Source organism: Trichomycterus rosablanca, chromosome 12 (assembly GCF_030014385.1).
Source record: "Trichomycterus rosablanca isolate fTriRos1 chromosome 12, fTriRos1.hap1, whole genome shotgun sequence".
Classification (NCBI taxonomy): domain Eukaryota; kingdom Metazoa; phylum Chordata; class Actinopteri; order Siluriformes; family Trichomycteridae; genus Trichomycterus; species Trichomycterus rosablanca.
This window is the reverse complement of record NC_085999.1, coordinates 269,254-282,779: the sequence shown is the minus strand read 5'-3', so window position 1 is coordinate 282,779 and position 13,526 is coordinate 269,254. Positions and strand designations below refer to the sequence as shown.

Sequence of the window (13,526 nt, the reverse complement as noted above, 5' to 3'; positions counted from 1 at the left end):
GCGCAGCGTTGAAAACACACGCTGGAACCAGAGCTGGATCTGGAATACATCGTATCTGAGGCTGAGCGGCCACATGAACAATGATTGGCCTGTTGTTCAGATGGGCAGGACTAAGCCAAAAGTCTCAGGACTGGTGCAATTTCGATCTCTGGCTGATTGATGGCACCTGCACAGAGATTAGAAAAGAGTGCTGTCAGGGTGTGTTCCTCCGTACACAACGCTGAGCTGCACTGCACTCTTCAAAGTGTAGGTGATAAGATGCATATGGCTGCTACCCACGTGTCGGAGGGGGCGTGGGTTAGCTTCGTTCTCCTCAATCAGAGCGGGGATGGTGGAGAGGAAGCGTGATGCAATGGGGCAATTGGACGCTCTAAAAGGGAGAAAATGCATAAAGAAAATATAAAACTAAAATAAAAAGACAAAGGCATCAATCATCCTTATACTTTTCTAAAATGTTTAATCATCTTCAGTTAAACTTTTCAACAGTAGAGAAGTTAGATAGTTTTTCTGCTCCCAAGTGAAAGAAAACGAGGTTCTAGTGGAACAACGTGGGTGTTACAGCAGGATAATGATCCAAAGCACACAGCCAGAGAACTGAAGAAAGAAAATTTTTTTTAAACTGGTCAGCATGAGTCCTGATCTCAGTCCAGTTGAAGATCTTTGGAGAGCTGAAACCTGCGTTTGGTAAAATGAACCCTGTAAACATTCATGAGCTGGAGAGAACTGCAGTGGAAGAAATCAGCAGCAGATCGGTGAGGCTCTGTTCACACTGTTCACATTCTGTCCTGTATAAATGTGATGACGAGACTGAAGTGAACCCATTCTGTTGTGTACAACTTCACACTGAGGGCACTGATAGGGCATTTCTCCTGTGTGAATGCGCTGGTGTTATTTAAGATGAATCTGTTGTGTACAACTTCACACTGAGGGCACTGATAGGGCATTTCTCCTGTGTGAATGCGCTGGTGTTATTTAAGATGAATCTGTTGTGCACAACTTCACACTTAGGGCACTGATAGGGCATTTCTCCTGTGTGAATGCGCTGGTGTTATTTAAGATGATTCTGTTGTGTACAACTTCACACTGAGGGCACTGATAGGGCATTTCTCCTGTGTGAATGCGCTGGTGTTATTTAAGATGAATCTGTTGTGTACAACTTCACACTGAGGGCACTGATAGGGCATTTCTCCTGTGTGAATGCGCTGGTGTTATTTAAGATGAATCTGTTGTGTACAACTTCACACTGAGGGCACTGATAGGGCATTTCTCCTGTGTGAATGCGCTGGTGTTATTTAAGATGAATCTGTTGTGTACAACTTCACACTGAGGGCACTGATAGGGCATTTCTCCTGTGTGAATGCGCTGGTGTTATTTAAGATGAATCTGTTGTGCACAACTTCACACTTAGGGCACTGATAGGGCATTTCTCCTGTGTGAATGCGCTGGTGTTATTTAAGATGATTCTGTTGTGTACAACTTCACACTGAGGGCACTGATAGGGCATTTCTCCTGTGTGAATGCGCTGGTGTTATTTAAGATGAATCTGTTGTGTACAACTTCACACTGAGGGCACTGATAGGGCATTTCTCCTGTGTGAATGCGCTGGTGTTATTTAAGATGAATCTGTTGTGTACAACTTCACACTGAGGGCACTGATAGGGCATTTCTCCTGTGTGAATGCGCTGGTGTTATTTAAGATGAATCTGTTGTGTACAACTTCACACTTAGGGCACTGATAGGGCATTTCTCCTGTGTGAATGCGCTGGTGTTATTTAAGATGAATCTGTTGTGTACGACTTCACACTGAGGGCACTGATAGGGCATTTCTCCTGTGTGAATGCGCTGGTGTTATTTAAGATGAATCTGTTGTGTACGACTTCACACTGAGGGCACTGATAGGGCATTTCTCCTGTGTGAATGCGCTGGTGTTATTTAAGATGAATCTGTTGTGTACAACTTCACACTTAGGGCACTGATAGGGCATTTCTCCTGTGTGAATGCGCTGGTGTTATTTAAGATGAATCTGTTGTGTACAACTTCACACTGAGGGCACTGATAGGGCATTTCTCCTGTGTGAATGCGCTGGTGTTATTTAAGATGAATCTGTTGTGTACGACTTCACACTGAAGGCACTGATAGGGCGTGTCTCTTCCAACACTTCCCGCACTGATCCTATTTCTCTGTGGTGTGAATGTGCTGGTGTCGCCTGAGATTACTATAGTGAGTAAATCTCCTCCCACACTGTGAGCAGGGGAACACTTTCTCTCCAGTGTGAATGTGCTGGTGCTGAGTGAGATTACCTTTCTGAGTGAAACTCTTCTCACACTGTGAGCAGCGGTAGGGTTTCTCTCCTGTGTGAATGCGCTGGTGTAGTTTGAGAGAACGTTTGCGATTAAAACTCCTTCCACACTGAGAGCAGTTATACGGCTTGCCCTCGGCGTGAACGCGCTGGTGTTGTTTGAGATTACTCTTCTGACTAAAGTTCTTCCCACACTGTGAGCACTGATACAGCTTTTCTCCGGTGTGAACGCGCTGGTGCGTCTTCAGAGTGCCCTTGCGATTGAAACTCTTCCCACACAGAGTGCAGTGGTACGGCTTCTCTCCCGTGTGGATGAGGAGGTGCTGTTTGAAGTGACTCTTGTGAGTGAAGCTCTTCCCACAGTCTGAGCAGCGGTGAACGTCCTTCAGTCTCGGTCTGGAGCACGAGTTATTGCCCTGAGAGCCGGAGGGGGGCAGCATGTCCTCATATTTAATCTGTCCTGATCTCAGCAGGCGTACGTACTCCTCCGGGTGGTGACTCTTGATGTGCTTGTGGAGGTAAATCTGAGATGTGTAGGACAGGATGCACAAGGAGCAGGAGAAGCTTTTCATTTCTGTAACAGAAAAGACCAAATTCATGACGACGATCGGCTCGTCTGAGCGCCATCGATCGGCCAGCAGAGGGCGGCAGTGCTGCAGTTATGAGGAGGGTGTAACTCAGAGGGAGGAGATTCCTCATAACTGCAGCACTGACGCCCTCTGCTGGCTGATCGATGCCGCTGCACAGAGACGTGGGACAACGCAGCTCGAGCGTTATTACCTTCCGCAGAGCATTTCATCCTCCACATGCGCTCAAACACGATCCCGAGATCTTTAGCGTACGTCTCATCGTACCACACCAAGAGCTCCTGTCCTGCTTTTATGGGTCGACAGCAGCGGTAGAAAATTCCTCCCTGATACTGAAACGCTACCAGATTATTTTCTTCATCGTTACCGGCACAGTTTACATACCTGAGGGTAAAAGAAATATTAGAATCAAATATTAAAGAGTCAAAATTCATTATTTTAAAGGAAGAACGAGTTTCTCACCTCATCCAGTTAGCGTGAGTCTCTCTCCTGGCATCTATAAACTCCTCACACTGCTCACTTCTGTATATCTGTACATAACAATTAATGAATATGATTGATTTCTAGATGGAAGTGATTCTTAAACTTTGTGTACTAATAATGTAAAGGTCTGATTTAAAGACAGTAACTCACCACCCAGGAGTATCGACTGTTCACGGCTTCCTCTCGGAACACCAGTTCTCCCTGGTAGGGTCCGAAATGTGCCCCCACTGGAAGCGCCTCCCCCTTATTAAACACCCCCAGAGCTGCATTAGGAATATCAGACTCCTGAAGCTCTAGAGCGGGTGGAAGAGTCTGTCTGGCTCTGTCAGAGACCCCGATGGGTACAGGGCTATCAGGGATGAAGAGAGCTGCACCATGAAGCTCACACTTGTTGATGAAGAACGACCGACACTCCTCACAGTCTGGATGAGGATGCAAAACAGACTTGGTTGATTATGAGGCTGATGTGTTTGAACACTTTAACCCGAGTTTGTTTTACTAATGTTTCACTTCACTTTCCTTATTTGTGTAAACTGTAATAAAACAGACTAAACTCGTAGTCTTGGTTTAATATGTGGCAGGGCTCAACAGTCTCTCGCACCAGAGAACTAGCAGTTTTATGTTATATAATCCACTTTTAAATGTCTGCCTGTCCATGTAATTAATTACTCATCTATTAACGTGATGTCCCAGGTTAGACCAACTTTAAAAATGCAAGTTCCACATTTATATTGTCGCTGTCCGATGAAAAACACGTATCTCCAAACACACAATTTTTCAGGAAAAAGAAAAAAGTTTTCCACTGACAGTAACGGTGCAAACAAACCACAGATGGTGAAATTTAGATACAATTCAGCACAGAAATAAAAATATATCTTCATCAGGTCATCAGTCTGTCGGTTTCATATGTAAAATGGACTTACATGTACAAATATAAATCATGTTTACAACCATGCAATTAAATAACCTGAATAAACTGTAGAGATCAAACATTACACATTTCTCAGACAGTACGAGAGGGGAAGGAGGAGGAGAGAAGCGGTTTTGATGGACGGGTCTAGCAGACAATGCAGATACTTGTTAAAGAGATTTTTCATCTTTTCATTGGTCATTTTGATATTCGCTGTTATGGACAGACGGAGATTTATACCCACAAACACGTGTAAAAAGTGATACATGGTTTTCATCGGACAGCAACGATATTAGCAAAAAAAATAAAGCATAGCAAAACTCCAGAATGGATGAAACATTGGCGTGATTATAAGCCAGTGATCTTACAGAGATGATCGTCATCCTCAGCTTCTTCCTCTTTAACAGGATTCTTTAAAACGTCTCCGTTCTCTTGGTGTACAGTGAGCGGCATTCCTCCACCTGAAGTTCCAAATCAAATAAATAAAAAAAAACACTTCATTCACTCATTACATCTGGATACTCAGCACTCATACCTGGTGTAGATTAGAACGGAACAGAATAAAATAAAAGATCTTTATTAATCATTTATACAGATACATCTGTGATGTACAAGGACATTGTTTCCGTGTATCGCAGCTATTGTTTTGAAGTTTGGGTTACAGCAGCGCTCTCCAACCTTTTTTGCACCACAGACCAGTTTTATATAAGATATCATTTCACAGACTGGCGGGGGCAGGAGGATTTAAATAGAGTAACTATAGGATGGACAATCCTTTTTTTGCTGCAACAAGACGCTGCTCCCACCTAGTGGTGATTGGACGCAATAACACCCGAAGTTTGTTGAAAATGTAGTGGCTCTTGTAGCGTCTCTAATTATTTATGCTTTCTGTGCGGCCTGGTAATAAATGACCCACCGACCGGTACCAGTCTGCAGCCTGGTGGTTGGGGACCAGTGGATTAAAGTGCAGAGTCAGCCACTGAATGGAGCCGAGACGGTTAAGGGCCTTGCTCAAGGGCCCAACAGTGTCTGCTTGTCAGAGCCTGTATTCGACTGATAGCCCAAAACTCTACCCACTGAGTTACCACAGTCGCACTGATTAAATTTTTACCACTATAAATAATATACTAAGTTTATCCTCTTCACAAACCCCCACTGTGGGTACATTCAGTCCCCCAGTGAATTTTTACGACCCCCGTCATTTATCCTCGCTAAACAAGGAAAGGCCCCAGACTAGCACTCACCTTATGGGAACACACCGACACATGTGGAGCCACTATCACTGTGCTGGGGCCTAAAATACTAATAACACTTATAACTCCACAGCTAAATTCCTAAAACAATGGCTCCCACTCTCAGGTGGACCGTGGTCACTTTACTACACAAATGAAAGGTTTGGAGAGGTTTAACCAGCAGGACTAAAGAGAACATGTTAAAACTGAGAATGTCACTGAGCTCCAGACTCTACTGCACTTACAGATGTAATCATCATCATCATCATCATCATCTTCTTCCTTTTTTATTGTCTTCATCAGGAATCCTTCATCCTGTTCCTCTGCAGGAGTCAGATGTTCCACACAGCTGCTTCTCTGTTCATCTGAAGCTGTACACGTCTCCATGTTTACATCCCCACAGAGCTAATAATAATAATAATAATAAAGATAACAGAGAATGAACAGCAGCAGGATTTACTGTAAACCCTTAAAGCAGAACTACTAACATGAGCAGCTGTTTCAGGGTGAAGTTTACATTCACATTTAAAGGTTTTTATCCAAAACAACTTACAGCAGTGACAGAACACAGTGCAAACAATAAAGGGTCCGGGGCCTGATTCAGGAGCCCAACAGTGACAACTTACCTGTGTTGGGATCTAAACTAGAAACCACCTGATGTCCAGTCCAGTCCAGTGATGTATTTGTGATGCTAACAGTTAGCTCATTAGCTCAGCTAGCAGCTTTAGTGTAAATTAGCTTGTGAGTTTAAAACAGAACAGAACCAAACAGCTCAAGTTCTCACAGTAATTATGTTTTATTGTAACTCTATTAAACTGTAACTGTAAATAAATAAATATAAATGTACACACCATTAACTCCTCATCATCATCTGCTGCTTCTGTGTGGTTTTCTGGTGAAGCAGCATGTAGGTGCATTAGCGCCTCCTACAGGACCGGAGTGTGGAGACTTAAATCTAATAATCTGAACTGTGTGTAGAATGTTGAATTCTCATTAGTAGTTATAATTGCTAATTACTTAATAATAGTTGTTCAAATTGTTCACAGAAGTGTTTGATGCATATCACCCTCCAAACCAATGTTTATGTTTGTTAGAACATCAAGTTCTTTTTAAAGAAAAATCTTGCTGCTCAGATCTTCTACTCCAGTGTCTGAATGTGAGAAAAGACAGTCCTGAACATTTTGAAGTGCGCACTGGGAAGAATTACCACACAGACAGATTAAGACTTCCAGTTTATTGTGTGAATGAAGCAAGCTTATATAGTTTGTGTCTGCGTGAGAAATGTGAGCCTATGCCTAAACTTAGTTGAATTTTAATGATGAGATAGCCCAAAGCTTTAGTTAATGGTTAGGGAGCTGGGATTGGAGAGGACATAAACCTGTTTACACAGGTGCTATGGTTCACTATTACTGGGATGTGTAATTCTATTGAACACAGCGGTCAAAGTAATAACAAGTGACCGAAAGTTTATGGACACCTTCATATTCTATCCATCAAAGTTACACTGTTCCTGCATGTAATCCGCTTTCACTATGATTTTGTACAGTCTTTAAATTATGTGACTTAATCTGAGTTATACAACATAAATGATCACAAGAAGAGACTCATACAAATACATGTTCGCTGAAGTCCCCGAGGTTTAGCATTGGTGCCTTTTTCCAGACATGGTGGCTTGGTGTGTAGCACTGTCGCCTCACAGTAAGAAGGTCCTGGGTTCAATTCCCAGGTTGAGCTGTCTGGGTCCTTTCTGTGTGGAGTTTGCATGTTCTCCTCGTGTCTGTGTGGGTTTCCTCCCACAGTACAAAGATGAGGTGAGGTGAGGTGAACTGGAGACACAAAATTGTGTTTGATATTAAACCTGAACTGATGAATCTTGTGTAATGAGTAACTACCGTTCCTGTCATGAATGGAACCAAAGTGTAAAACATCACGTTATAATTATAATAAATAAATAAATATTTAATAGCTTTCTTTCTCATCTCTTTCTGGATTGATTTTGAGTGGAGCAGAGTTGCTTGAGACAGTTTAGCTACTGAACATTGCTGAAGGTGGTACATATAACTAAACCATGATTAGATTTTACAAGACTGCAGTAATCAAGCTTAGGTTTGACTAGTCTAGTTAAACTAAGCTGTTAATTAAAGTTGGTTTATTGGTTAGTGGAATAAAATTTTGTTTTATTTGGTTTATATATTTTTTTAAGAAATGAAATTATTATTTAAATTATAATTCTTTCTTTAGATTTAGTTCAAAGAGTTGAAACAGTTAAGAGTAGAAAAAAAGAATGAATCAGGTAAAAGCAAATCAGCGCACTACAGAAGCCATTTTGTGGTGACTACACTATAAACAATTAGATTCATCAGTTAATATAAACGTAACCTCGGTTAGTGTAATAAAAGTTCAGCTATAAATCAAACATAAAAATCAGCACAACTGAAGACAATCGCCGGTTGTTGTGTATAAAAGCAACACGGTTCAACAAAATGACATTTATTGAAGAGAAACCGTAACTACTTACAGAGAGTAAATACAGACGTGATCTGATTCAAACTAAACACAAACATGAACAACTGTGTGTGTGTGTGTGTGTGTGTGTGTGTGTGTGTGTGTGTGTGTGTGTAGTTGCTCCTTAAAGCAAAAGAAATGGAAGCTGATTGGAGGGGAAGTTTAAAATCTGTTCCGTGTGGTGTAGAGATGTGAATTAAACCTATAAAATTTATTATGAATCATGCAGATAAAATATTTACATGAGCTTCCAGTGTTCCACGTCCTGAATATAATTATGAAGCACAATCTAACAGTCCAGTCTCACACGTTTCAGTTAAAGCACTTAATGTGACTCTTACACATTATTAATATGAACCTTTAATGACGTGAGTGCTGATCCGGCTCTGTGTCTCTCTCTGTGTCTCTCTGTGTCTCTCTCTGTGTCTCTCTCTGTATTAATACACTCATGAGAATGAAACTGAGCAGTAATGTGTGTACGAACTGGTTCAGTACAGTAACAGTTATACGGCTTCCTCTCGGCGTGAATGCGCCGGTGTGTTTTACTGCTCCTCTGTGGAGTAAAACTCCTCCCAGGCGGTGAGCACCGCTCCGGTTTTGTCTCCGGCGTGAACGTGCTGGTGTCGGATGAGGTGACTCTTGCGACTGAAACACTTGTCGCACTGAAAGCAGTGGAAGGGTTTCAGGTTCGTGTGAACGCGCTGGTGCTGTTTGAGCGTGCTCTTGTGAGTGAAGCACTTCTTGCACTGCGAGCACTGGTACGGTTTCTCTCCGGTGTGAATGCGCTGGTGCAGACTGAGGTGACTCTTGCGATTGAAGCTCTTGCCGCACTGAGCGCAGTGGTACGGCTTCTCCCCCGTGTGAATGCGCTGGTGTATGGTGAGCGCGCTCTTTTGAGTGAATCGCTTCTCGCACTGCGAGCACTGGTACGGTTTCTCTCCGGTGTGAATGCGCTGGTGCTGTTTCAGATGGCCCTTGTGATAGAAGCTCATGTCGCAGTAGGAGCAGGGGTACGGTTTCTCTCCCGTGTGAATGTGCTGGTGCTGCTTGAGGTGACTCTTGTAGTTGAAACTCTTCCCGCACTGGGAGCAGTAGTACGGCTTCTCTTCGGACTGGTTGCACTGGTGCCGGTCGATAGCACACTTCTGAGTGAAGCTCCGCCCACACTCTGAGCACTGATACTCCTCCTGGTCCTGCTCGCTGTGCACCAGCTGATGGGACTCCAGCAGATTCAGGTCGGTGAAACTGCTCCCACATTCTAAGCAGTGAAACTCCTCCGGTTCGGCGTGAACGCGCTGGTGCGTCTTGAGAAGATCTGGGTCCGTGAAGCTCATGTCGCACTCCAGACAGTGGTGGATTTCGATCCACATCTGTTTGACGGAGGAGCTCTCGGCGACGCACCCGGAGGACGTGTACTGACCGCAGGAGCTCGGCGAGGGCATCAGGTCCTCGTATCTGATCTCACCTGATTTCAGCATCCGCAGGTACTCCTCGTGGTGGCGGCTCCTGATGTGCTTGTGGAGGAACGTCTGAGACGTGAAGGAGAACACGCACAGCGAGCAGGAGAAGCTCTCGGATTCTGGGGGAGGAGAAGACGTTTAAAGTTACGTTATGACGACGATCGGCTTATACGAGGGTCTCTGTGCAGCGCCATCGATCAGCCAGCAGAGGGCGGCAGTGCTGCAGTTATGAGGAGGGTGTAACTCAGAGGGAGGAGATTCCTCATAACTGCAGCACTGACGCCCTCTGCTGGCTGATCGATGCCGCTGCACAGAGACGTGGGACAACGCAGCTCGAGCGTTATTACCTTCCGCAGAGCATTTCATCCTCCACATGCGCTCAAAGGCGATCCCGAGATCTTTAGCGTACGTCTCATCGTACCACACCAAGAGCTCCTGTCCTGCTTTTATGGGTCGACAGCAGCGGTAGAAAATTCCTCCCTGATACTGAAACGCTACCAGATTATTTTCTTCATCGTTACCGGCACAGTTTACATACCTGAGGGTAAAATAAATATTAGAATCAAATATTAAAGAGTCAAAATTCATTATTCTAAAGGAAGAACGAGTTTCTCACCTCATCCAGTTAGCGTGAGTCTCTCTCCTGGCATCTATAAACTCCTCACACTGCTCACTTCTGTATATCTGTACATAAAAATGAATGAATATGATTGATTTCTAGATGGAAGTGATTCTTAAACTTTGTGTACTAATAATGTAAAGGTCTGATTTAAAGACAGTAACTCACCACCCAGGAGTATCGACTGTTCACGGCTTCCTCTCGGAACACCAGTTCTCCCTGGTAGGGTCCGAAATGTGCCCCCACTGGAAGCGTCTCCCCCTTATTAAACACCCCCAGAGCTGCATTAGGAATATCAGACTCCTGAAGCTCTAGAGCGGGTGGAAGAGTCTGTCTGGCTCTGTCAGAGACCCCGATGGGTACAGGGCTATCAGGGATGAAGAGAGCTGCACCATGAAGCTCACACTTGTTGATGAAGAACGACCGACACTCCTCACAGTCTGGATAAAACAAGAGTGAAAGCAAAATGTAACTGTGGAAAATAAATCCATAATTACAGAAGACTGAACATGAGTGATCTTACAGAGATAATCTTCATCTTCAGCCTCTTCCACTTTTACAGGCTTCATTATGAATCCTTCATTCTGTTGCTCCACATGAGTGACCTGTTCCTCAGTGCTGAACGTTCTCACACCTTAAAATATAAATTAAAAAAATCAAACGTAAGTAAAAGTCACTATACTGGAACTGGTCTTCCAGTCTATTGTTTATAGTGGAGCCCTGGTCGATTTATTCAGGTAAAATTGTTCTTATTTTATAGAATTTCCAGCAATAAACTATTTCACATTCCAAACAGTGTGAGAGAAACTGGGCAGAACTCGAATTCAAAGCTTTCACCTTGATGTTTACATCCATGACCAAAATCACATCTGCGCTGCTGTGTTTACCTCTGAACGGAATGTGCTTCACATCAGTCGACAGTTAATTCAAAGTAGTGAAAGAGCTCAGTGTACTAACCAAGATTTAATAGCATATAAATCAGTTCTATCTGTAAGACTGTGATGCACTCAGTGATCTTACAGATGTAACCGTCCTCATCTTCTATCTTTATAGGCTTCATCAGAAATCCTTCATTCTGTTGCTCCACCGGATTCGTCTCTTCGTCTGAAGTTAAAGAGGCGTCCATCTGCAAACACAGCAATAAACACATCACACATTTCTTCATTTTACTAATTTTTCATTGTCAGTATTTAGCAGACGCTTTTATCCAAAGCGACTTTACAGCACTGTGACAGTATATTATCTAAGCAATTGAGGGTTAAGGGCCTTGCTCAAGGGCCCAACAGTAGCAACCTGGCAGTGGTGGGGCTTGAACCAGCAACCTTTTGGTTACTGGTCCAGTATTTTAACCACTAGGCTACAACGTCCCTGAAACTAAACTAAATGTACCAACTTTATTTACTTTTCACTGTTTGTTTTTTTATATATTTTGTTTATGTATTTTCTCCCTTTTGCAATTGTCCATTTGCTCGATTGCGTCACGCTTCCTCTCCACCAATGCCAATCCCCGCTCTGATTGAGGAGATCGAAGCTAACCCACGCACCCTCTGACACGTGGGCAGCAGCCGTATGCATCTTATCACCTACACTGTGACGAGTGCAGTGCAGCTCAGCGTTGTGTACGGAGAGACGCACCCTGAGAGCACTCTTTTCTCATCTCTGTGCAGGCGCCATCGATCAGCCAGCAGAGGTCGTAATTGCACCAGTCATGGGAGAGAGACGCCATCCGGCTTAGTCCCGCCCATATCTGAACAACAGGCCAATCGTCGTTCATGTGGCCGCTCAGCCTTAGCCGGCAGGTGGAGCCGAGACTCGATACGATGTATTCCTGATCCAGCTCTGGTTCCAGCGTGTGTTTTTACCGCTGCGCCACCTGAGCCGCTTACTTTTCACTGTAGGAGCAGAACTATAACCATTAGCAGCTATGAAAGATCCCTGAGACACATTTTCAGCCAGCAGGTATAAAAGTGTGAAGGTACCAGGTTATAATCCTGCACAGTAAAGGATTTCTTATTTTATAAAACAACCATAAGAAAAATCTTCTTAGTAAATATAAAAGGAGCAGTATAATTATACTAATACCTGTGAGTGATCATCAAGAGTCTGTACATCAGATGTTCCACTGCAGGCTGATTCCATAATAAAACCTTCAAACCGACACAAATATAAAAAATACATTTTAATAAGTAAAAATTATGAATATTTACAAGCATTTAAGTAAAAAATGTAAAACCTTTTTTTCTTATATACGTTTTTACAGTTTTGTAAGGGAGCAAATATTATTGTATTATTATTGTATAATGATTTTATTATTAAAGCTTCAGACAGAAACACTACTGCACTGTGTAAATAGATTTGTGATGCTAACAGTTAGCCGAATAGCTCAGCTAGCAGCTTTAGTGTAAATAAGCTTGTATTTAATACAGAACAGAACCAAACAGCTCAAGTTCTCACAGTAATCATGTTTTATTGTAACTCTGTCAGATGCAGCTGTTACTGTAAATAAATAAATATAAATGTACACACCATTAACTCCTCATCAACATCATCTGCTGCTTCTGTGTAGTTTTCTGGTGGTTGGTGAAGCAGCATTAGCGCCTCCTGCAGGACCGGAGTGAGGAGACGCAGAAGGTAGATTAGTTTAATAACCTGCACTGTGTAAAGAATAATGTTTATATAAATGCTTTTTAAAATTCTCTTTTAGAAGTTTTCTTCATATTGATTATGTCTCGTTCATTGAGCTTTTCTTTAATTGTCCATATTGTTGCCGACTGTCCTCTTCCTTTTTACCTTCAACTCATTAAAGGGACATTGTAGGGACATTGTAGCCTAGTGGTTAAAATTCTGGATTTATAATCAGAAGGTCGCTGGTTCAAGCCCCTCAAGTGGGGGCAGTGGTAGCTCAGTGGTTAAGGTACTGGACTAGTAATCATAAGGTTGCCGGTTCAAGCCCCACCACCACCAAGTTGCCACTGCTGGGCCCCTGAGCAAGGCCCTTAACCCTCAATTGCTCAAAAAAAAATTGTGTTCAGTTATATTTGTAAGTCGCTTTGGATAAAGGCGTCTGCTAAATGCCAAAAATGGAAATTAAAGCATGAACGTCTTTTCCAATGAGTCGGTTCTTGTCATAATGCTGAATAAATAAATGTATAAATAATTTTAAATCTAAACATTTACAAATGTAACCTTTATTTGTCATATATACATATACACATCTACAGTGCAATTAAGTTCTTTCTTTGCATATCTCAGCTTGATTGGAAGTTGGGGTCAGAGCGCAGGGTCAGCTATTGTACGACGCCCGTGGAGCAGACAGGGTTAAGGGCCTTGCTCAAGGGCCCAACAGTGGCAGCATGGCAGAGACAAGATTTGAACTCTTGTGTATTTAAGATTCTGGAACACAATCATTTCCCTTCGGTGATTAATAAAGT

At 43.0% G+C, this 13,526-nt stretch overlaps 2 protein-coding genes across 3 annotated transcripts; both read right to left on the bottom strand.

The window, feature by feature from the left end:
* Positions 1–437: 437 nt before the first annotated feature.
* On the bottom strand, positions 438–6,184 carry LOC134324460 (histone-lysine N-methyltransferase PRDM9-like). The gene is made up of 7 exons (XM_063006314.1): positions 6,138–6,184; positions 5,757–5,916; positions 4,648–4,740; positions 3,520–3,791; positions 3,349–3,416; positions 3,080–3,270; positions 438–2,873 (listed from the first exon to the last, which is right to left on the bottom strand). The coding sequence occupies exons 2-7, from the start codon at positions 5,896–5,898 to the stop codon at positions 2,173–2,175; spliced, it is 1,467 nt and encodes a 488-aa protein (XP_062862384.1). The 5' UTR covers positions 5,899–5,916; positions 6,138–6,184; the 3' UTR covers positions 438–2,172.
* A 1,801-nt stretch (positions 6,185–7,985) lies between these two features.
* LOC134324458 (histone-lysine N-methyltransferase PRDM9-like) lies at positions 7,986–12,667 on the bottom strand. 2 transcript variants are annotated; one of them, XM_063006312.1, is made up of 8 exons: positions 12,622–12,667; positions 12,178–12,242; positions 11,116–11,221; positions 10,619–10,729; positions 10,264–10,535; positions 10,093–10,160; positions 9,824–10,014; positions 7,986–9,595 (listed from the first exon to the last, which is right to left on the bottom strand). In XM_063006312.1, exons 2-8 carry the CDS (start codon positions 12,232–12,234, stop codon positions 8,559–8,561), a joined length of 1,842 nt encoding a protein of 613 aa, XP_062862382.1. In that variant the 5' UTR covers positions 12,235–12,242; positions 12,622–12,667; the 3' UTR covers positions 7,986–8,558. The 2 variants fall into 2 exon arrangements, with proteins under 2 accessions (XP_062862382.1, XP_062862383.1); XM_063006313.1 differs by lacking the exons at positions 12,178–12,242; positions 12,622–12,667 and adding an exon at positions 11,679–11,751.
* Between the last annotated feature and the right edge of the window lie 859 nt (positions 12,668–13,526).